The sequence below is a fragment of the Felis catus genome, chromosome E3 (assembly GCF_018350175.1).
Source record: "Felis catus isolate Fca126 chromosome E3, F.catus_Fca126_mat1.0, whole genome shotgun sequence".
NCBI lineage: Eukaryota > Metazoa > Chordata > Mammalia > Carnivora > Felidae > Felis > Felis catus.
Genome location: NC_058383.1, coordinates 29,414,653 through 29,439,412, shown reverse-complemented (window position 1 = coordinate 29,439,412; position 24,760 = coordinate 29,414,653). Strand labels below are relative to the sequence as shown.

General features: G+C 39.1%; 1 protein-coding gene across 8 annotated transcripts in view; it reads left to right on the top strand.

Moving 5' to 3' along the window:
- Positions 1–7,940: 7,940 nt before the first annotated feature.
- MRTFB (myocardin related transcription factor B) overlaps positions 7,941–24,760 on the top strand; it is a 128,655-nt gene continuing 111,835 nt past the window's right edge. For 5 of the 8 annotated variants that reach the window (XM_045047723.1, XM_019820932.3, XM_019820935.3 and 2 more), the window contains exons 1-2: positions 7,941–8,156; positions 14,407–14,469. In XM_045047723.1, the coding sequence (XP_044903658.1) occupies positions 8,003–8,156; positions 14,407–14,469 (217 nt within the window). In that variant the 5' untranslated portion in view covers positions 7,941–8,002. The remainder of the gene's footprint in view (positions 8,157–14,406; positions 14,470–24,760) is intronic. The other 3 variants (XM_019820936.3, XM_019820934.3, XM_019820933.3) reach the window with 1 other exon arrangement.

Below are 24,760 nucleotides of genomic sequence, written 5' to 3'. Positions count from 1 at the left end.
AATTAAAAAATAATAATAATAAAAATAAAAGCAGCTGTTGGAGAGGCAGGAATTTGCAGGAACTTTATCTGGGGACAGAAGTACTGGTAGATGCCATTTTTGTAATCTCATCCTAACTTGCTGGTGACTGAGCTGACTGGTGCTATTTTTGGTGCCCTCTCTCTAGCTTCCTAGCACCAGAGGGTGTGCTCTTCGCCACCCCATGTTGTAACTGGCCTGGGCAAGTGCCCCGTGCCCCACCCACCCTGCTCAGCATCTTAGCAGCAACAGGATTGGGTGAGCTCCCTGAGCCCCCACCCACCTCACACAATGACCAAAGCCACAACCAGGAAGAACAAGCAACTCAAACCCCTCTTTCCCTGTGCAGTGCTAGGACCACAATTGGGACAACCAGGGCAACCAGGCCGGGTGAGTGCCCTGAGCCCCACCCTTCACACACAGCAGCCACATCCCTAAAACAATGGCAGGCACTCACAACCCATGCAAGAGACACACACAGAGTGCCTGATTCTGGTAGCCAGGGGAGATTGTGCATCTGGGCCACACAGGAAAGCTCCTGCACAAGACCAATCTTTGAGTACTCAGGAAGGTAACTGTTTGGCTTAATGCGTATAGACAGAGAGACAGGCAAAATAAGGAAACAGAGGGATATGTTCCAAACCAAAGAACAAGGCAAATCCCCAGAAAGAGACCTTAATAGAACAGAGATAGAGATAAGTAACCTGCCTGAGAAAGAGTTCAAAGTAATGGTCATAGAGATGCTCACTGATCTCAGAAGAGGGTATGAACACAGAGAAAACGTCAACAAATAAATAGAAAATACAAGAAACTACCAAACAGAAGTTATAGTAGAACTGAAAAAATATACCAGAGTTGTTCAACATCAGAGTAGGTGAAATAGAAGTACGACTGTGTGAACTGGAAGACAAAGCGTTGGAAAACATCCAGACAGAGCAGCAAAATTAAGAAAAGAATTTTAAAAAGTGAGGATACCTTAATGGATCTCTGAGACAACCTCATGCCTACTAACATTCACACTATAAGGGTTCTAGAGGGAGAAGAAAAAGACTAAACAAATTATTTGAAGAAATAATGGGTGAAAACGTCCTTAATCTGGGGATGGAAACAAATAGCTAGGTCCAGGAATTCCACAGGGTTCCAGGTAAGATGAAACCAAAAAGAAAAATAACTGGCGCACATTATAATTAACGTGGTAAAAGTTAAGGATAGAGAGAACCTTAAAGACAGCAAGAGAAAAAGCAACATCTTACATCCAAGGGAAACCCCATAAGGCTATCAGCAGATTTTTCACCAGAAACTTGACAGGCCCTAAGCGAGTGACATGAGACATTCAAAGTACTGAAAAGAAAAAACTGCCAACCAAGAAGGAGCGATTGGGAGTATTGCAGAAAAGGGAAATCTAAAGGAATTCATCACCACTAAACCAAGCTTGTAGGAAATGTTAAAGGGACTTCTCTAAATTCTGAAGCAAAGTCACTAATTAATAATAAGAAAATGTATAAAAGTAAAAATCCTACCAGAAAAGGTAAATAAATAATAAAGGTAGTAGATCAGCCACTTAGAAAAGCAAGTATGAAAGGTAAAAGACAACAGTGTAATTAAAATTACAATAATTAGTTAAGGAATATGTAAAATAAAAATGTAAAATGTGATATCAAATATATAAAACATGGAGTGCGAACTAAAATTACAAAGCTTTGGAATGCAATTAAAATTAAGTTATTATCAACTTAAGAGAGACTGCGTATACATAAGATGTGTGTAAATCTTGTAACCACAAAGAAGAAACATAAATACACAAAAGGATAAAGGAATAGAACCACATAAAGAAAATAAAGCACAGGGAGGAGGGAGAGAAGACAAAAAGAACAGAGAGGAACTTCAGAAACAACCAGAAAACAATGAACAAAATGACAGTAAGAACATACTTAGTAATAATTGCTTTAAATGTAAGTGGTCTGAATGCACCAGTCAAAAGACATAGGGTGGCTGAATGGATAAGAAAGAACAGGAATTTTCTATATATTGCCAATAGGAGACTCGCTTCAAATGTAAAGACGTACACAGACTGAAAATAAAGGATTACAAAAAGATGTATACCATGCAAATGGAAATGAAATGGAGTAGCTATAGTTATATCAGACAAAACAGACTTTAAAACAAAGACTGTAAGAAAAGACAAAGAAGGGTATCACATAGTGATAAAGAAGTAAATCCAACAAGAGGATATTACATTTGTAAAAATGTATGGACCCAATATAGGAGGACCTAAATATATAAATCAAATATTAACAGAAATAAAAGAAGAAATAGCAATACAGTAATAGTAGAGAACTTTATTTTTTTCTTTTTAATTTTTTATTTTATTTCTAGTTAAAATGCAGTGTTGTATTAGTTCAGGTATACAATATAGTGATGCAGCAATTCCATACATCACTCAGTGCTCATCACAAATGCATTCTGTAATCAGTAGTAGGGGTCTTTAATACCTCTTTTATCAGTGGATAGATCATCCAGACAGAAAAGCATTAAGGAAAAAGTGGCCCTGAGTGACGCATTAGACCAGATGGGCTTAATAGATACATGCAAAACATTCCTTCCAAAACCTAAATACACATTCTTTTGAAGTACACATGGAACATTCTCCAGGATAGATCACATGTTAAGCTACAAAACAAGTCTCAGTAAAGTTAAGAAGATTGAAATCCTATCAAGTATCTTTTCCAACCACAGTGGCATGAAACTAGAAGTCAGTTATGTGAAGAAAACTGGAAAAAAACCACAAACACATGGAGACTAAACAACATGCTGTTAGATAACCAATAGGTCAATGAGGAAATCAAAAAAATACCTGTAGACAAATGAAAATGGGAACACAGTATTCCAAACTCTTTGGGGTGCAGCAAAAACAGTTCTAAGAGGGACTTTTATAGTGATACAAGCCTACCTCAAGAAACAAGAAAGGGGCGCCTGGGTGGCTCAGTCGGTTGAGCGTCCGACTTCAGCTCAGGTCACGATCTTGTGGTCCGTGAGTTTGAGCCCCGCATCAGGCTCTGGGCCATCAGCCCAGAGCCTGGAGCCTGCTTCCGATTCTGTGTCTCCCTCTCTCTCTGCCCCTCCCCCGTTCATGCTCTGTCTCTCTCTGTCTCAAAAATAAATAAATGTTAAAAAAAAAGTTTTTTTAAAAGAAACAAGAAAAATATCAAATAAACAATCTAACTTTACATTTAAAGGAACTAGAAAACGAAGCCCAAAGTTAATAGAAGGAAGGAAATAATACTGATCAGAGTGATAGTGGGGGAATGAAATACATCCACACGCGTGTGAAAAGTTTAATGAAACTAAGAGCTAGTTCTTTGAAAAGATAAACAAAATCAACAAACCTTTAGCCAGACTCCTCAAGAAAAAATAGAGGATGGCCCGAATAAATAAAATCAGAAATGAAAAAGAAGAAATTACAACCTATACCACAGAAATACTAGGGATCATAAGTAAATACTGTGTACAGTTATATGCTGACAGATTAGTCTAGAAGAAATGGATAAATTCCTGGAAACATGGAGTCTTCTAAGATTGAATCATGAAGATACAGAAAATCTGAATAGACCAGTTATTAAAATGAAATTTGAATCAGTAATCAAAACACTACAAACAAACAAAAGTCCAAGTGCAGATGGCTTCACAGGTGAATTCTACCAAACATTTAAACTATCCCAGAAATTATAATGAAAAATTGAAGATGAAATACTTCCAAATTTATTTTACAAGGCCAGCATTACTCTGATACCAAAACCAGACAAAGACACCATCATAAAAAAGAAAATTACAGGCCAACACCCCTAATAAACACAGATGCCAAAATTATCAGCAAAATATTAGCAAACTGAACTCATCAAAAACATTGAAAGAGATCATACACTGGAATCAAATGGAATTCATTCCAGGGATATAAAGATGGTTTAACATCTGCAAATTAATCAACATGATACAACACATTAATAAAATGAAGAATAAAAATTATATAATCTCAGGGCGCCTGGATGGCTCAGTCAGTTAAACGTCCACCTCTTGATTTCGGCTCAGGTCATGATCTCATGATTCGTGGGAGTGAGCCTCACATTGGGCTCTGCACTCACAGCACAGACTTTGCTTGGGTTTCTCTTTCTGCTCTTCCCCTGCTTGTGCTAGCACTCTCTCTCTCTCTCTCAGAATAAATAAATAAACATTAAAAATATATATTATCATCTCAATAGGTACAGCAAAAATATTTGACAAAATTCAATATCCATTTATGATAAAAACTCTCTAGTGGGTAGGGAGGGCCTGTACTCAATAAAGGTCATTTATGACAAACAGCTAACTCAGTGGATGAAAAGATGCAAAGTTTTTCTCTAAGATCAGAAACGAGACAAGGATTCCCACTCTTGACAGTTTTATCCATCGGAGTATTCAAAATCCTAGCCACAGCCATCAGACAAGAAAAAGAAATAAAAACATCCAAATTGGAAAAGAAGAAGTAAAGCTGTTACTATTTGCAGGCAACATGATACCATATACAGAAAACCTTAAAGAGTCCACCAAAAACCTACTAGAGCTAATAAATGAATTCAGTAAAGTTACAGGATACAAAATTAATACACAGAAATTTGTTGCATTTCTGCATACTAGTAATGAATTGTTGGAAAGAGAAATTAAGACAATCTCAATTACACTTGCATCAAAAACAATAAAATACCGAGAAATAAATTTAACCAAGAAAGTGAAAGACCTATATTCTGAAAACTATAAAACACTGATGAAAGAAATTGAAGCTAACATAAATAAATGAAAAGATATGCTGTGCTTTTGGGTTGGTAGAGTTAATGTTTTTTTACAGAAGTGGAACAAATCCTAAAATTTGCACAGAAGCACAAAAGACCCAAAATAGCCAAAGCAGGCTTGGGAAAGAAGAACAAAGTTTGAGGTATCATGCTCTGAAATTTGAAACTGTACTGAAAAGCTATAGTAATCAAAACAATATGGTACTTGCACGAAAACAGACACATAGATCAGTGGAACAGAATGGAGAGCCCAGAAATAAACCCACACCTATGAGGTCAAGTAACTTATGACAAATGAGGCAAGAACATACAATGGGGAGACGACCATCTTTTCAATAAGTGGTGTTAGGAAAATTGGACAGCTACATGCAAAAGAATGAAATTGTGGACTGCTTTCTTACACCATGCACAAAAATAAACTCAAAATGGATTAAGACCTGAAACCTTAAAACTCCTAGACAAAGCAAAGGCAGTAAGACATCATTCTTAGCAATGTTTTTTTGGATACGTCTCCTCAAGCACGGGTATCAAAACCAGAAATAAACAACTGGGACCACATCAGCTAAAAAGCTTTGGCAGGGTGAAGGAAACCATTAACAAAATGAAAATGCAGCCTACTGAATGCAAGAAGATGATTGCAAACCATATATCTGATAAGGAGTTGATATCCAAAATACATCAACAACCATATGTCACAAATCATAACAACAACAGCAAAACAACCCAATTAAAAAACCGACAGAGGACTTGAATAGATATTTTTCCAAAGACAGCATACAGATGGCCAACAAGCACATGAAAACATGCTGAACATCACTAATCATCACAGATACGTAAATCAAAAGCAGTGAGGTGCTACCTCATACCAGTCAGAATGGCTATTATGAAAAAGACAAGAAATAACACGTGTTGCTGAGGATGTGAGGAAAAGGAAACCCTTGTGCGCTCTTAGTAGGAATGTAAATTAGTGCAGCCACTATGGAAACAATTTGGAGGTTCCTCAAAAAATTATAAATAGAATTACTATGTGATCTAGGAATTCCACTTCTGGCTATTTGAAGAAAACGAAAAGAACAGTTCAAAAAGCTGTACTACCTTTATGCTTATTTACAATAGCCAGGACATAGATGTAACCCAAGTGTCCATCAATAGATAATAAATGGACAGAGAAGCTGTGGCGGGTGTGTGTGTGTGTGTGTGTGTGTGTGTGTGTGTACACAGTGGAATATTACTGGAATATTACACACACTGTAATATTACTCAGCTACAAAAAGAATGAAATCTTGCCATTTGTGACAACATGGTTGGACTTCGAGGATATCATGCTAAGTGAAATAAGTCAGAGAAAAGCAAGCACTGTATGATTTGACTTATATGGGAAATCTAAAAAAACCAAAATGAACAAACAAAACAGAAACAGACTCATAGATAAAAAGAGCAAACTGGTGGTTGGGAGAGGGAACCGACAAAATAGGTGAAGGGAATTAAGAGGTAAAGAATTATAAAATAAGTCTCATGTCGTATACAGCACAGGAGATATAGTCAGTAATATCGTAATGATTTTGTATGGTGACAGATGGTATCTAGACCTATTATGGTGATCGTTTTGCGATATATAAAAATATCAGGGCACCTGTGTGGCTCAGTCTGATTCTTGACTTTGGCTCAGGTCGTGATCTCACAGTTGGTGGGTTTGAGCTCCGTGTTGGGCCCTGTTTATTAAAAAAGGACCGGAGCACTTGGATGCCTCAGTCGGTTAAGCATCTGACTCTGATTTCAGCTCAGGTCATGATCTCATGGTTTGTGAGATTGATCCGTGCATTGGGCTCTGTGCTGACAGTGGGGAACCTGCTCCAGATTCTCTCTCTGCCTCTATCTCTGCGCCTCCCGCACTCACTCTTCCTCTGTCTCTTCTCTCAGAATAAATAAACATAAAAAAATAAAATAAAAATATCAAATCACTATCTTATTCACCTGAAACTAATATAATATCTCAAGTATAATTTAATAAAACAAATAAATGAGACCACACTAAGTTACCATTTCACACCCACTAAAATAATTAAAATTAAAAAGATTGACCATAAGTGTTGGTGAGGTTGTAGAACACCTGGAATTCTCATTCACTGCTAATAAGAATGGTGGAACCACTTTGGAAAATCCTTTGTTCGTTTCTTTAAAATTTAAACACGCCGTTGCCTTATGGTCCACTTACTCCTAGGTATTTACCCAAGAGAAGTGAAAGCTTATATTCCTATATATACTTGGACAAGAATGTTCATAGCATTTTTATTTCTGACAAAAGCTGGAAACAACTCAGATGTCCATCAGGAGGCGAAGGCATCAACGAACTGTGGTCCAGAATGTTGCTAAGCAGATAGCAGTCTTATGAAATGCTTCTCCCCTGCCCCATGTGGACCGCCATCCTTTTAGCTTTTGGCTTTCTGTAACCGTTTTCTTGTTGCCCACTGTTCAGCTCCTAAGCCTGTGTCACGTATTTATGGTGTGGTTATGTCTTTGGTATTTCTCTTGCTGATTTCTGTGTCAATCAGAATGGACCAGTTATGCTGTGATAATAAATAGTCCTAAATCCCAGTGGCTTGAAGTAAAGGTTGGTTTCTTTGTCGTGAACTGCATGTGCATTTTGGTGCAGCTAAGAGTTCTATTCCCTGCCGAGGGAGGAGCCCTCCTCCGAGACATTGCTGGTTGCTGTGAATGTTGACTTAATGTAAAGTTTTAATTCGTAGGAGTTAAGACATATTTTCAAGCTAGACTGCTTTTTTGTCCCATCATCATTAGTTGACTTTTATCTTATTGTAGGGTGCATTAAAATCTTTAATGACATCAGTAACTGTAACTTTTAATCCACAGCACAAAAAATTAAAATACTTTTCAACTTGTATTTACCTGGTAAATGCTATTTTTAGTCTTTTATTCCTGTGTGTTGGACAAAGAACCAAGATCCAGAGAGAGTAAACGAATTGGCACTTGCTACACAGCAGTGAAGCTGAACTAGAACCCAGGGTTTCCATTTTAATATTTTTGTGTAAATTGAGCAAAATAAATGTACTACCTACTTACACGTTTTTAATTTGACAGTCTCTTCAGCAGGCCGCATTTAAGAGAGGTCTCGTACACCTTTTGCCGGTGGCTGGAGCACGATGGATCCCCCAGGGGCACTGGACGCGGAGGATGAAGTGGGGCCATTAGCCCATCTTGCCCCAAGTCCTCAAAGCGAAGCTGTTGCCCATGAATTCCAGGAGCTGTCCCTGCAGCCCAGCCAGCACCTGCCCCCGCTGAACGAGAGGAAGAACGGTGAGCTCTTCAGCATGTGTGGTGGGAGCTGGATTTAAAGATTCACCCCTTCATGAGTCCAATTGATTCCTGTTTGGTAGTAATTTTTCTTTTTCTTTTCCTTTTTTCTTTTTTTTTTGTCAGTTACCCTGGGCAGGCTGTCATGGCGGGGAGAGCCTTGTGGGTTATTGGCTGGTTTTGAGTAACAGGCAGAATTTCACTTTCCAACCAGTTCTTTCCTTTATTTCCCCAATAAGTGTCTGGTAGCAGTATTCTCCTTGGAAACAAGCTTTAGATTCAACCGTTTTAGTACCAGCAGATTTCATGCTAGAAGATACTGGAGAGTAGCTTCCTGCGCTGATCCTAGGGAAGGTTGACTGTGGATTTGACTAGATTCTCCTCCCATTTTTCCCGTCTCCAGTGTGTTGCACCTTAATTTCAAGATTGATAAAATTTAAGCTATCCTAATGATTACTAAGAAAGCAAGAATTTTTTGTTGGAGTGTTTTTCTATTAATCGTTACAGGATATAACCATATTGTCATTCTCTGCCTATCGTTGTATACAAAATGAGTATTTTCTATCCATTTGGTATCTGTTCAGGAAATTTTCATTGATCACAAAGGCTTCCCATCCTCTCTGGAAAACATAATACTGTCCATTTTTAATGTAAATGAGTAAGGATAGATGATAGACACTTATTTTTAATACTTAAAACATAAAAACTAACAAAATGTTAAAATTTATAAACATATCAAGCACTTATATTAAAAGGGCCACATTAAGAATTACAGCTGAATTTCTTATGCTTTCCACCGTTCTGATGAGTTTTACATTTACAAATAATAGTTTTTAAAAATTGTAGATTTAAAAGCCTGAGGAAATAAAACCGTTCCCTTGTAAAACACTTCCTAGTGTACCTGGTTACTGTTTTTCTGGGTTCTGAGTCCTAACCAGGCCTTTTCATTATTGGCCTCACCTTCTTCAGGAAAGTGGAGAAAAGATGTATGTTATGATTCTTAGTTCTTTAGTACATGTGTTTGGAGTGTATTTGTTCTCCCTTCAAATAAGGCTTCTGGTACTTGTTCTTGGGCATAACCCTTGTCCGCTGTGAGTGGTGAAAAGCAGCATTCTGGCTCAGGTGCTGTCAGGCCCTTCAGGAGGCTGTCGTAGAGCAGTGGCTTTAGAATCTTCCATTTTTCTTAGACAGTGGCTTGGAGAGTATGACCACATTTACTGAAGCATGACCAAATGCGATCAGGTTCACACTGCACATTTGGGCCTGTATAGTGTTCAGATTCTTACCCTCAAAAAATGAGTTGCACTGGTATGAAATTGCAATAACACACAATTAGTCAGGAAAATGGTAGGGAAATGTATCGGGCAAATCTGTACTTCGTGATCGGCTTGACACAGCGCACCATGTTCTCTTGCAAGAATGTTGCCTTGAATATGTATGCCTGAATGTAAGCTAAGCCCAAATATTAAGTAGCCTCCCCTTATAAACTTTTGGGAAGTGGCGTAAATGGTAAGAATTTTAATTTTTTAATTTAGTTACATGTCCATAATTAAAATCACATTTTTATGATGCAGTGCAATAATATAGGATTCCTTCATTCACACTAATATTTCATAGAACCATCTGGCTCAGACTCTATCCATGAATCTTTGGGGGAAATGCTTTTTTTTTTCCTCATCATCAGCAGAACCCCTTGGCATCATGCACCTAGTGCTAAAATCCACAGTGCGTCTTCACTACTGTCTCTTTCGTCTGAGTTACAGCAGCTTTTGAGTATATGTATGACCTGATACCACAGATTTTCTGTCTAAACCACAAGTACCATTGACAAAATGGTGTGTGTGTGTGTGTGTGGTGTATTGTCATATACTCATAATCTCTATAGCATAATCACTCTTGTGATTTGTGATTGGTTATAACATTTTATGGGGCTGCAGTTCCTGTTTTAGAATGTAATTATCTGTTTTCTGTGAGTACGTAACGTATTCACTGGCTTAAAATGTACAGGGTACCAATGGGTACACAGTGAAAAGAAAGTCACTTCCCAGTCTTTCCCCTGAGCTACATGATTCCTTTCCTGGAGTTCACTATTGTCATTTGTATCCTTTCTGACAGAATTGTATTTGACTACTTTTTTAAAATGAGTTTTTGAAACTGTTCTTTGCAACGACACTTAGTACTTCCGATTTTAAGGTTATAACCTAGGAATAATTAATGTGTTGGCCTTCTCCGCCCCCTCCTCCCCCCGTTTATGATTCTACTAAGATATTTTTATAAACATCCTAAAACTAGCTTTAAATGAAGTTAATTTTTAAGCAAATGTTTTCCTCAAGTACTTTTTTTGTTCAATATTGAGTAAATGAAAGAATATCTTATGAAATGCTATGTAAAGACTCAAATAGCAGACAGTCTCTTCTTTTTTTTTTTTAATATGAAATTTATTGTCAAATTGGTTTCCATACAAAACCCAGTGCTCATCCCAACAGGTGCCCTCCTCAGTGCCCATCACCCACTTTCCCCTCCCTCCCACCCCCCAATCTCTTCTTTTTTAATAAATGACTTCAGGCAGTTAAAAAGCTTACCTTATATTCAGGCATATACTCTAATGTCAGGCTTATGATATATTAGCTTGATTTACATATATATTCCAAGGCATACATGGAATCCTTTGTATAGCTATCAGAAATCTACATTTTTGATAGTTATATGAGTCAAGTGGAATCACATCAAGCAATTATGGAATTAGAAGAAGCATAACTTTCTTACCCTACTGAATTTTTCATGTTTATGCTTCATTTTTAAGTCTTCTTAATGCCCTGTTTAGATTATATCATATACAAAATGTGAATCTTAGCCTCGAAATTAATTAATACAAAAAACTCTTCAGAGTATTATGAAATAGTCCGATTTAGGTATTTTCTTGTGATTGTGTTTCATTGTTAGCCCTAAGCATTTGAATTTCACTTGTTTGAATTATTTCCCTTTCTAGTTGCGGGGAAAATGAAGACACTTCAGTTTGGATCAGTGTGTAGAAGGATCATGTCACCAAATAGTTTATAAATAAACTTAATGAGAGAGAAGTTGACATCTAAGTAATGACTCCAGGATCCTCCCTTAGTTTTGACTGATACTTATGTTGGCAATGTAGTGGCATAGCAGAACATTGCTACTACTGTAGCACATGTGAAAGATAAGCTGGGGCTGTTCTTTACCCCTGAACATGTGGCCGGTGGCACCTCCAAAGTAAGACCACCAATTAGGCCATTAATTCTTCCCAAGAAGTGAGTTCTTCCTAAAAGAAATGTGGATATACAGAAGACATAAATGACAGACTTTTACTGAAACAGCACACACACAGAGGACTTGAGCTTTGTTTTGATGTTTTACACAGTATTAACGTTCCTTCAGATGGTAAACACTGGCAGTAAAGGGGAAATCAGTCCGAGGGACAGTTAGTTGTTTTTTATTGTTCACGTGGGAAAAGCTCAGATGCTGTAAGTTGAATACAGCTTCGTAAAGGCAGGGAAAGGCGAAGTAGATGGAACCGACACGCCTCCAAGAGCTCCAGCCCTCTGTGTTGTGCCCGCACTAGGGGAGACCACAGCAGGAAGGCTTTGGTTCCCGAGGTCATTTGCAAGACCGAGAAGTGTGCTGGTTGGTGAATGTAAGCTTTTGAGTCACTCCCAGCATTGACGATAAAGCAGATAAATTGACATAGATTCCCCTTTTGCACAACAGTTTGGTATTTTAACACTTGGGACAGCTCTGAAAATGAGGCACAGTCCAGTCGTGTTCACATGGCCACAGGTAACACCCCAGGCCGGCTGTCAGTAGTATGGAGTAGGTGGAAAAATAGTGTCTGCTACTTTCTCTTCCGTTTATTAGCAGACTTTTTGAAACTGTATTGACTTGGGAACAGCGTGTTTTAGGCCTCAGTGAAAAGGAGACTTTGTCATTCTTATTTTAAACTTTGACGCTTCTAGTTACCGTACTCGGGTTTTTGATTTCATGGTCCCATTTTGAATTTTTTTCCCTAAGATTTTCCATCCATTAAATTTATCACAATGGACAGTTTTAGACCATCTCTTGTTCTGCTCTTGAATGATTATACTAAAGAGAAAATAGTCCATTCAAAAGTTTGTTGCACACGAGGGAACACAAGGTAGTTCTTTGCATTAGATTCAATACAGGTATCAATACATTTGCACACAGATAACTTTGCCTTGCCGTGGAACTCGGCTAAAGAAAATTGCTTGCCTTGTACTATAGAAAATAAGTGGTATTTGTTCAAAGCTGATCTTTTCTTCATGCAACATTTCCTCATTCCTCATTAACCTGTTAGGTTTACTGTCACTCTAGGTGTTTGGAAATGCACAAAGGTGGTAAGCATTTGTCTGGACCAGAACCCTGTTCCTTAAGAGTATACATGAGATGGGGTGGCCATCTGGAGATTGGTGAGGAAAAGGGAGAATATTTCTATTTTTCTCTGGAGCAGACAGCCAGACATAAGATTCTCAGAGTGTCGTAAGTGGGAAGGAAATAAATAGATGCTAAATAACCAAAACATGTAACTCTAGGATTCTTGCTTTCCCTTTCTTTAACTGGAGGTAATCGAAACAAGTAAGATTCTGTAAAATTCTCTTGTCCTTGGCTTTACTGTTAACATCTTTAGGACCTTAAATATTTAAAATTCTGAGTGATATTAATAAACAGTCTGATACATTTAGATAATTTCCTTTTCTGCTTTGGATGTTACTTAAGAGTATTTAGACTGAGAACAGAAATAGGTATAATTTCCTTAATTAATTTTCCTTAGTTTCTAATAGATTTCTGAGATTAGCCTTTACAGGTAAATACTTAACACAGTTATAAAGTTTAAAAGCCAATTGTGAGCCCCCTGACCACTGTAAAAGAAATTCTTGATTAATTAAGGTGGTTTTCGTATGTTTTGTCTATGACAATGTCTTGAACCTTTCACCATGAAAACAAAGTCATATAAGTAGCTTAAAGGTGAGGTACTCTCTTTCGCAATGCTCTTTACAAAGTCTCCTATTAAACAGCATGCTTTGTTTCACAGTGTAAATGAGCACCTATAACCCTGTCCGTCACCTTTTTTTCTACTCTGGGCTTCTTGTTACTGAGGACTTAGCTGGCTTTAGCGCATTGCCTAACACACCCAAGCAGTGTGCGGGTGGAGGGAGGGGGCTGGGCCTTAATCTCACACACGCCCATCTGCAGCTGGCAGGGTCAGAGCATTACCAGAGGCCTACTGAGTCATTGCTGACCGGGTGGATGAAGCTTACGGTTTCAGAAGTGCATCAGCAAGATGGCAGGCCCCAGTTCAGCACGAGCGAAGCCCCACTTTGAGTTATTTATCCAGTCTTTATATTGTGTCCTCTTGCAAACATGCCCTTTGAGTGTTGACAGTTAATGTATTTATTAAAAGTAAGATTTAGAACTTAATAGTAATTATCAGTTTAATCTAGCATTATCTTAAAATTATTAAAATGTTTGCCTGAAATTTTTATAAGGATTTTCTAAAGTTACGAGAGTCCTAAAAGTGCATTGTTTCATATATAGATTATTTGAGATAATTTTCATAAAACTAGAGTCTACCATATGACTTATATTAAGCACTGGATCAGCAAATAAACTGACACTAATTTATTAAGAAACGGGCTTTCCTGTCCGTCAGAGGGTAATTTTAATTACCTATACAATGTAAAAGATTAGTTAATAAAGATTACTCAACTACAGTACCCTAGTTACTTAGACCTTTCAGGGTACTTGGAATTAAATAGTTGGTTTATAATCAGACCCTGTGCGAGGCCAAAAGACTTCATTAAAATTAAGTAGGGGCTCTTTGTGCCTGTGTGCTCCCCCTAAGCCAACTACAGTGTGACCTCTTTTAGCTAAAAAGGAAGAGAGAGGATAGATACTGGATACCTGCTGTCTACTGTGACTCTTTTGAAAGAGCTGTTAAGTATAGGGAATAGAGTGGGGAAAAGTGGTCGTGATTTTTTTTCAGCCTTTGTTATTTTATTTTAAGATATCAGTAATAAAGCACTTTTGAGACAGAAACCAGCAAGACAAATATGTTGGAATACCAGACATATTGGAATTTTCTCCTTGGGTTTTAGTTAATTATCACCCTGACTAATTAGCAAATATCATACCCAGTGTTTTTCTAACTCCTTTAAATTAACCCCTGCTGTTGGCTACCCTCACCTGCTGCCCTCACTGTTATTAACAGGAAGTGTAGTCTTTTGGGAGTCAGGACTCCAGTGTCCTCTGCTGACTCAGTCTGTGAGCATGGGTAAGTCTCAGAAGCGCTCTGTGTCACGGTGTGCCCGTTGTAGTACCTGTATGGTAGCTTTCAGCCCATGTGTCCTTCTCTGGCTGCCCTTCCTCATTGCATCATGTGCTCTTATATCTCATTGTCACTCTTGCCTGTGCTGTTCATTGGGCAGCAGAACCAGGAAGAATGGAAGATGACTTCCGTCTCAGCAGGTGGAATTTTCCATAGATACAAGTTAATGATGTCGCTGTGTATCCCATTCCTCAAGGTGTATTATTAAGCATACATGCCAGCTCGCCCAATTAGTCAGACTTTCCCCCATATTGAGAAATTGACTCAATTGTGTTGTCCTAAAAAAAATTTTTTTTAATCTAATTTAGGACATGCAGTATCTTCCTATTCATGGTATTTAAGGGTTGGCAGGTATGTGTTAACATTTTTATAGTAAGCATCAGACTATCCAAAGACAATTTTTTAGCTTTGTTTAAAGTCCAAATTATTCATGTTCTATTCTGGTCATCTTTGTGGTTGTTTGCATCAGGGAAATGCTAATAGTTGGGTGTCTGTTTCACAAAACTTAAATTTTTGATACATGATCTCTATGTTTAATGAAGATATAACAAGAAAAGCAGAAAGTCTGATCAACAACTTGCCTTTGGTTCTTGTGGGCTAGTTAAAAAAGTAACATACTAGAATTTGTCAGTACTGTCTGAAGATTTGAGGTTCATAGCTTCAAGATAAGAAACCCTCTTTGACAGAAGTCATGATCCCAACATAGCAGTGAGGAAGTGTGTTGACTGACCGTTTAACGAAAGCACCAGCATGCAGTATATGCAAGGGAAAGTTTGTCATACGGGATACTCAGCTCTCCAAAATAGCCTAAAAGTCAGCATTTCAGGAGTGGAAGTAGGGACTCTTTTACTATTAGAAAACATTTACTGAATGACCACTGTGTCTCCTACCCTAGAATAGTTCTTAGATTTTAATCCTCTAGTACAACGTTGGCAGTTCACAGCGTAGTGTAGTGTATCCTCATAAAACTGTTGGACACGTAGATCTTTGAAAGCCGTATCTTCAACTATATACAGAAAAGTAACTCGGTGATGATTCTTGCAGATAACAGAGAGGAAGAAGAACCTAGTTTTAAGGAAGAGGGCTGTGAAAAAATAAAAAGTAAAGAGGGCTGTGGAGCCAAGCATAGAGCCCGCTCTCTTGTACTTGCTGTGTGGTGTCAGACACAAAGTCTGTGTCTTTCGTCCGTGAATAGGAATCATGTTAGATGTACCTCATAAATCGCTTCAAATACTAGAGCTCTTGTACAAACTGGCGTGTACATGGGACATCATAAAATACAGTACATGGTATAGGTACCCAGCACTGCCTGCCTGACGTAAAAATACCACGAAAGAGGAAGTATGCATGGTGGTTAAGAGCACCAACTCTGGAGCCAGCCTGTCTGAGCCTAGATCCTGGCCACACCACCACTGGCTGTGTGAACTTAGGCAAATTAGTTATCCTCCCCTTGCCTCGGTCTCCTCATTTGCACAATGGGGACCCTACTATGACCTGCTTCACAGAGTTTCTAGGAAGATTAAATGAGTTCATGTAAGTGAAGTGTTTAGAACAACAAGGGCAAGTAAGTAGCACTTCACAACTGTTTGTTATTGTTACGTATGTTTTGAGCATGTAGTACAGTTGGTCCTTCAACAACATGGGTTTGAACTGCACAGGTCCCCACATAGGCAGGCGGTTTCTGGTAGCTAGTATAGTGCCGTAAGTGTATTTTCTCCTCTTCGTGATTTTCTCAATCACATTTTTTCCTCTAGATTTATTGTAAGAGTACGGCATGTAACACATATAACATATGAATGTGTGTTACCTGTTGATGTCTTAGGTCAACGGTAGGCCCTTAAGTTTTGGGGGAGTCGAACGTTATTTGTGAATTTTCAACTGCCATGCTGTATTCCACTTCATATTAAGTGAATATAGTTTTCAGGATTCCACCATGGGTTTGTTTTTTTTTTGTTTTTTTGGTTTTTTTTTTATAGCTTTTAGTGTCTCTTTCAATAGTCCCAGTCATTTCTGTGCCCGTTTTCCACAAGTATGTCTTTTTAAAGATACCAAAATGACATGCAGTTTCTTAATGTCTCTCCATGCACCTTCACAACACTTGAAGAGCAGCTTATCTGATGAGAGCTCAGAGGGCAAGTGCAGTAGGCACTGATTTCCCATGGAGTTTGTCTGTCTTGTTGGTACTGCCAGTTCCCACAATCCTAGCATTCCCTGGGCATCAGTCAGTGTCTGCAAGGAATGATTTTCAAATATTAAAGCATGTGAAAAGACAAACAGGCCAAAACTCAGAGCTCTCTAGGGACCATGACCTCCAAAACAGACTCCGTTCTGACATTTTCACAGGCTGCTTGAAGGAATTCCAGCAGGGCCATTCCAGTTGGTAAACTCCTAAACAAACCCTCTGTCATCAAGGACTGATTTATAGATCTTTCTCCTTCTTATGTACTTACTCTGAAGAGATTAGGATAGTAGATATGGTTGCTCAGACGCTTTTAAGGCATTTGATGTATATGATAAGTATTATACAGAAGACTTGTGGTATTTTGAGGTAGTAAAACAGTCATTTGTTTAAAGAGATTTCTTGCTCTGAGTTGACTTTTAAATTTTTTCTTTTTCCTTTTGATTCCTGGAAATCTATGTTGTAATCACATCTCGCAACTAATTTTTTTTCATTAAGAACCCAATTATTTAGCAAAGAAATTGACTAAATTCGGGAATGACCTTTTAAAAAATAAACATGTATGTATACAATGACATGTTTCATAATGACCTTTGGCATATGTGCGAACAAACAGTTTTAGTGTTGTAGAATATTCTTCTGTGAAATCTTGGTGTGATGGCAGTTGTTTAGATGATGCTTTAAGGTCATTTAGAAGGGGGGCGGGTCTAGAAGTTTTTCAACTAATCTGAATTCTCTTAAATATTCTATTGTGTAGTATTATACACTTCTTACAAAAAGCAACGTAGTGCAAAAAATAAATGAGAGGGCCAGAAGCCAAGAGATTTAGAGTCTGAGCAACCTAAGGAAATGGGTAGTTGGGATTTATTTGGTTTACAGTTGGCCTTAAATGCTACCAGCCTCATGGTTCTCCAATCTGGAGCCTGTATGAAATTCCAGGGCAGAACAGCGTTCTGCATTTGAAGGGTCAGGTTTGTTGGAGGTGGTGGGGGGCGGGGGTTGTGTGGTTTGTTTCCTTCTTTGCATGTTTCTTTCTATTGAGTTAATCCTTTGGGTGAAAGTACAAAGTTTTCAGTATTTAACAAATGAATCCTACACAATGAGAACTTTGTTGTAATTTGGTATCTGATTATGGTGTAGGATTGTAATATGTTTTAAACAAATTTTAAAATGGGACGCAGGAAATAATTGGTATATGATTTCAACCAAGCCTCTTAATATTAGTGGTACAAATAAACCTCATTTTTATCACATTATAGGAAGCTTTTAGAAACCCAGCATATTTTAGAGGTCTCCTTGGTAAAAGAAAATGGAAACAAAAGCGACGTAACAAGGTGCTTAGTAACTGGTCACAGGTAGTTACTGAATGTACTAAAGTATTTTGTGGCTCTTGACTGATGTATAAAATGTATATGATGAAAAAGATCTATGTGCTTATATTACTGTTTTTCTCAAGCCGAGAATAACAAAGTGATATTTAACTAGACATACTCTTAATATGACAAAGTAGTACTTTTCTAATATATTTTTCTAACATGGATGTTTCTGTCTCTCACTGTCAGTTTCAGTTAGGTAGTCTCTTCATCTTTCAAAACAATGGAACTTGATTCAATAACTTGCTGATAAACTAGTGAAATTTCTGCCTGTATAATTGTGTGCTTGTTTGCTTGCGTGTAGAGTTAGAGTAGCTGCTTGATTGCTTGCTGAATGCTTTTTGAACCCTCAACAGAAACAAAGTTTACAACCTTCAAGAATTTGAAGATTTTATTTGGACACCCAAGTATAATTTGGAGGATTTTCCAGATAAAAGAATTTACACTTAAACCAAGCAGATTGAGCAAGGATTGAAAAAAATTGAAATTTAAAGAAATCCAAGAACTTAGTCCTAAACTGTGAATTTCAGAATCCAGTGGGTTTAGACATAATTTGGTTTTTGTTCTATTACATTGAAACTATGTAACATGTGCTCTGTCATAAAAATGTATACATCTCTTAAGTGACCAGGAATGTTTCATGTATCCTTGAGGGCGAAATGTTCTGTAAATGTCAGGTCCTGTTGGTTTGTAAGATTGTTCAAGTCATATATCCTTACTGATTTTCTTACCTCTTGTTCTGTCAGTTGCCCAGAGAGGTATGTTGAAAACCCCAACTAATATTGTGGAATTGTTTATTTTTCCTTTCAGTAATGTTTTCCTTTTCATATTTTGAGGGTCTATTATGTGTTCTTGTTGGATTGATCCCTTTATATTATGAAATACCTGCATCCTTAGTAATGATCCTTTTCCCAAAGTCTACTTTGGTACTAATATAGGCCCCCTGAGTTTCTTACGGATTGCACGATACATCTTTACCCAGCTTTTACCTTTAACTCATCTGCACCTTTAGATTTAAAGTAGATTTCTTTCAGATAGCATAGAGCTGGATCTTTCTTTTTTTAGTCTAGTCTGACAGTCTCTGTCTTTCAGTTGCAGTGTTTAGATAGATTACATTCAAGGTCATTATTGATTTATGTGGCATATTAGTTATCTATAGCTGTGGAACAAAGTACTTCATATCTGAGCAACTTAACACAAGACGCATTGATTATCTCCTAGTTTGTTTAGGTCAGGAATTCAGGCACAGTTTAGCTGGATACCTCTGTCTCTCATAAGCCTGCAGTCAGGTGTCAGCCAAGGCTGGGGTTTCATCTGAAGGTTCCACTGGTGAAGGATCTGCTTGTAACCTTAGTTATATTGTTGTTGGCAAGATTCAGTTCATTGAGGACTATTGGACCAAGGGCCTCAGTTCCTCTCTGGATGCTGGATGCTGCCTGGAGCCTTGTTCTTTGCCACATGGGCCTCTCCTGTATGGCATCTTACTTTCTCAAAGCCAGTAAGAGAGATGTGTGCTAGCAAGACTAAAGTGATCTTTTTTTTTCCCCCCCAACATTTTCTCAACATTGTCCTATTCTTTTGTTTAGAAGCAGATTACTCAAGGGGAAAGGATTATAGAAGACCATAAATACCAGAAGGCAGGGATCATTAGAGGCCACCTGCCACAATTGAATTTAAAATCTATTATTTTGCTATATATTGTATTTGTCTAGTCAGTTCACTCTTCCTTTATTCCTTTTTTTTTTTGCCTTTAAAAAATTTTTTTTTAGTATTTTGTGTATTATTATTTTTACAACATCCTATTAGCTTTACTTTTTTTTCAAATGTTCACTGATCTTTTCGAATGAAGGTCTAATATGCTGCTAATCCTATCCAATAAAACGTTAATCTTAATTTATTTTTATCTCTGGAAGTTCCATTTTGTTCTTTTTTACATTGTCTTTTTCTCTCATCATTATATTCATGTTTTCCTTTAAATACTTGTACATAGTGGGGCACCTGGGTGGCTCAGTCGGTTAAGCGTCTGACTTTTGGTTTTGGCTCAGGTCATGATCTGACGGTTTCATGAGTTCATGCCCCTAATGGGGCTCTGCACTGGCAGGACGAAGCCTGTTTGGAATTCATATTCTCCCTCCCTCTCTCTCTCTCTCTCTCTCTCTCTCTCTCTCTCTCTCTGCCCCTTTGCCCCTCCCCCACTCGCACTGTCTCTGTCTCTCTCGAAATGAAGAAGCTTAAAGATTTTAAATACTTATACATAGTTATGGCTGTTAATTCTATTTTTTCAGTAATTTTTGAGTCTGTTTTTACTGAGAAATTTTCCTACCTCTTAGCACAGAGTCCGGTAATCCTTTCATTGGGTGGAACGTTGTGAGTACTACACTGCTGAGTGGCTGCATTTTGCGTTGTCTTCCTTAAGTGCTGGGACTTTGCTCTGGTAAGAGTGCTGAGCTTTCGGGTCACTCTCAAGGCCTTTTTAAAGCATTGTTAGGAAAGATGTAAGGTAGCATTCCCACCAGGGATGGTGCGTTGACTATCAGGCCTTGACCCCCTTTGGGATCTCTGCCAAATGCCCCCGTAAATGCCCCAGGGAGATCGTGTCGCTCAGGCTCGTTTTGAGCTCGAACACCCCAACCTTGTGTGCACTTTGACACATGTTGAGCATACGGCTCCCGGTCGTTGCTTGCCCGGCCCTGTGTAGCTGTGCGCCCTGCTCATCCAGCTCAGGCCTCAGCCAAGACTCAGGGCGCTCCTGTGCAGCTCGCTCTCCGGAGCTGTTGCTCGGCACGGGTCCCTCCCGTTCGGAAATCTGCACGGCGGCTCCCAGCTGTCTCAACTTCCCCTTCAGCTCTCCTCTCTGGCTCGTCGATTCCACAAGCCTGACCAGCTCTGTTTGAGGGCTGTGCCCCCGGTCTGGAAGTCACCTGCAGGCCGAAAGCTCTGGCGGCTGTAAGACTCACTGCCGTCGTTGCCTTTACCATAGGAGGAGTTCTGTACGGCCTGTGTCCCAGTGTAGGAGAGAGTTCTGTCCAGTTGTGTGGTTTCCTGCGGTGACAGGTGAAGGGCAGTGCGCGTTCTTCCAGCACAGCTGCAAACCGGAGTCTGGACCTGGGGACGCGGCACAAGGCCCATGCTTTTCCACGAAGACGTGTTCCTCTCCGAACGCCTGCACCTTGGCCTTCTGACAGGGCCGCAGCCGTGCCGCTCTGCGTTAGGAGCCCCCCCAGACACTCAGACGGTGCTGGGCACGCGGGCTGCTCCCCTCTTGTGGGTCGCTGAATGAAGGAAACCAAATTGTGGATTAAAGGCCGAGGCTGATCGTTAGTGGGGTTCCCACGCCAACCAGCTTTCCAGCTTTTGTTGTGGGCGCAGAATGGCGAGCAAGATTATGGGGAAAGGTGCCATGCTAGGCCTTCTTGGCTCGCTCAGAGCCAGCGGCATAGGTACTCGGGGGTTCATGGGGCCATCGGGCTTCGACCGCAAGGAGGGAAGGATTCGCGGGTTGGCAGAAGCCATCCTTCGTTAATAAAGACATGATTACATATTACTTTCTCTGCACAGGAATGTTGAAGTTAAGAAAACTTCTCCTTGCATCAGTATTTGAATTTGACTCAGTTTGGCAAAAGAGTCAGCCTATAGAAGATTTAGAAAATACAACTAAAGATGACATTTTTCTTCTTACGTGTGAATTAATGGGAATTTTCTCCTCAAGAACTTCTCGGTTATATCGAATGGCAAAGCACAGAATTAAGTGGTCCTCATGGTAATTCACCGTGAGTGCAGCCCACCCTCCTCTTCACTTGTCCCACCAAGAAAAGAGAGCCTGTGCAGAGGGAAAACACCCTGCAGAGAATTATATCCAGTTATCTACACACACTACTGTCACCTGCTTGCTTTTCTGTGGTGTGCTTTCTTCGTAATGCACGTGTGCTGCTTGGATGCCAAGGAAGGAGAAAACCTTTTTTAAAAAATATGCCACATTATGTAATGGGAAGTATTAGAGTAATTTGTAGCTCATGATTATGTTATGGTATTGGGGGTTCCCCCTTAGAATCAGATTCTACTCTGGGGTACCTGGGTGGCTCAGTCGGTTAAGCGTCCGACTTCGGCTCAGGTCATGATCTCACGGTCTGTGAGTTTGAGCCCCACGTCGGGCTCTGTGCTGACAGCTCAGAGCCTGCAGTCTGCTTCACATTCTGTGCCTCCCTCTCTCTCTGCCCTAACTCACTCGCATTCTGTCTCTGTCTCTCTCAAAAATAAATAAACATCAAAAAAAAATTAAAAAAAAAAATCAGATTCTACTTAGAATCAGATTCTGCTCGGAGCTGGGTTGAATGTTCACAGCACATCACAGATTCTCATCCTTTGTGGACAGAGCTTTAAAGGAGAATTTATGTTGATAAAGAGTTGTGCGTGCTATAATCGAAGTGAAGTCGAATATTACTGGGGTCACCTGAGGATCACAGAAACGCGATTTGATCAGTCTCCGTAATCTGGGTCCCATGGTCTATACTCCTGCTTCAACCTGAAGCCCAGAGGTCAAAAGCTGCCACCTTGGTTCACACGGCCACCCTGGCTGTCCCTGTGTGCCCTCATGTGGTTGTCTTACAGTTGCTGAGAAGCCCAAGTGGGTTAGGAGAGAAAGAACAGATACCCGGGGTGTCACTAGTCATGGGCGGGGTGAAGGAGGCTTGTGTGTCAGAGCTGGCCCCCGAGACCCAGAAGAACAGAGCCCGGGGCAGGTCTGCAGCTCCACTAAGTGGCCATCAGGACTGGTTCTCAGTCTTGTTTCGTCCAGGTGATACATAAACAATAAGATGTGGAAACCCAAAAAATAAGACACCATTGAATAAATGAAATGTGAAAAGACTATTTCTGAAAATTAGAATCATCAATATATACTCAAACTGTGCATTTTAGAATATATTTGTTTTTTGTCAAATGTTTCATATATACAATTCCATTTGATTAGCCCAAATGTTTGAAAACATATTCGAATTATGTGTGAGTGGTCTCAGTACGCGAATGCAGAATCTTTTCCAATAGAATTTTTATTTTTAAGCTCTATGCTTTTTATAAGGTGCTGTTCCTGCCTTTGCTTTTTTAAGGATTATAATCATGTAAATTAAATACATAACACTTATATTCTGACCTTCTTAGCTACTCTGTCTTCTCACAAAAACAAAACAGTTCATTTTTTACTTCCTTCTATGCTATGATGAATCAATGTATGTTTTTTAAAAATCCACCTGCAAATAAGGCACCGTGTTAGGTTTTTCTGTGTGTTTCTGCCTATGATTACATTCTTCCCTGTTGTCTGTACCATAGGCCTGGAACCCAACCTGGCAAATAGCCAAGTTAAAATACTAAATTCTACCAGTAGAGAGAGGGTTTCTTCCTGAAATAGGTCAAGGCATTTTACCTTATGAGGTGGGTTTCAGGTGTTTTCATTTTATAGGACTATAAACTGAAAGAGAGATTAAATAATGCAAGGACAAGCAGCTAAAAAGGAACAGAGTGAAGTTTTAAAGATACAGTTGGTTCTTAGGCTACCTCTCCAGTTATAAAGGGTACTGTTAGAACAGGAAAGATACCTTTATTTTGACTCTCTTTCTTCTAAATAAAATGTATTTCTAAAATAGACTATTCCAACTTTTATATACAGAAAATAGTTGCAAAGGTATAAATATAATCACATATAAAGCTAAAATTCTAATTAGGATTTTACTTCAGTGGAATAGTGCCCTTTAAAAGCCTGTTGGAGATTAAGTCCTTGTGCAGTCGCCGTCACCCTCTCGGCGTGTGCCGGACAGCCCCGTTGGAGTTTACCCAGCACGAGTGATGGGTGTGGAGGGAGTTTGTGCCCACGGTCCCTCCCACAGATAGGGGCCCCGGGACGTGGTCAGCCCCCTCTTCCACATCACAGCTCACCGCACCCTCTTGTCAGACGCTTGCGTGCTAGGAGCCAGCCACACAACCGGGCACCGTGGTCACCCGGAGCAGAGACCTCGGGCAGTTTTGTGTGTGTCTCTTCATTCCTGCCTCGTGCTTTTGAAGGTACTCAGCTGAATGAATGAAGAAATGTTCAAGATTCCTCTAGTGGTAGATGCCCAACTAGTCATTTTGTTGTTTTTAACCTTCTAAACAAATGTATTTTCGGATTTACCAATAAGATTGAGAGCCTGATAATAGAGCGTGCTGTTCGTGGCAATTTATGTCATATTAAACTGTATGACATTTAAAGACTAGAATAAAAATCTCCTTTTACTCATTCTGTAAATCAATTGTATCTTTGCTGTGGAAAAATATAAAGGGACATTTTTCTGATTTCCTATAGTAGATAATAATCTTTCTACATGTTCTTTTTAACTTCTAAACTTAGAGCAGTTTATCAACTCTTTATTTAAGAACAGTGTATGGTAAGTTGGAGGCATGCCCGAACGTGTCAGTATGACGTGCATCTTCTAACAGTACGTATTTTCTCTTGTGTACTGCATTTGTTAAAAACTTAACATCGATACAGCGTATACTTAATATATTCCCCATATTCATATTTCTCCACTTCTCCCAGTAATGAACGTCCTTTATTGTTTTTTTAAACCAGGATCTAATCTTGTATCATTTTGTGCATTTAGCTGTCATAACCCCTTAATCCCCCCTAATCTAGAACACTTTCTCTGCTTTTTCA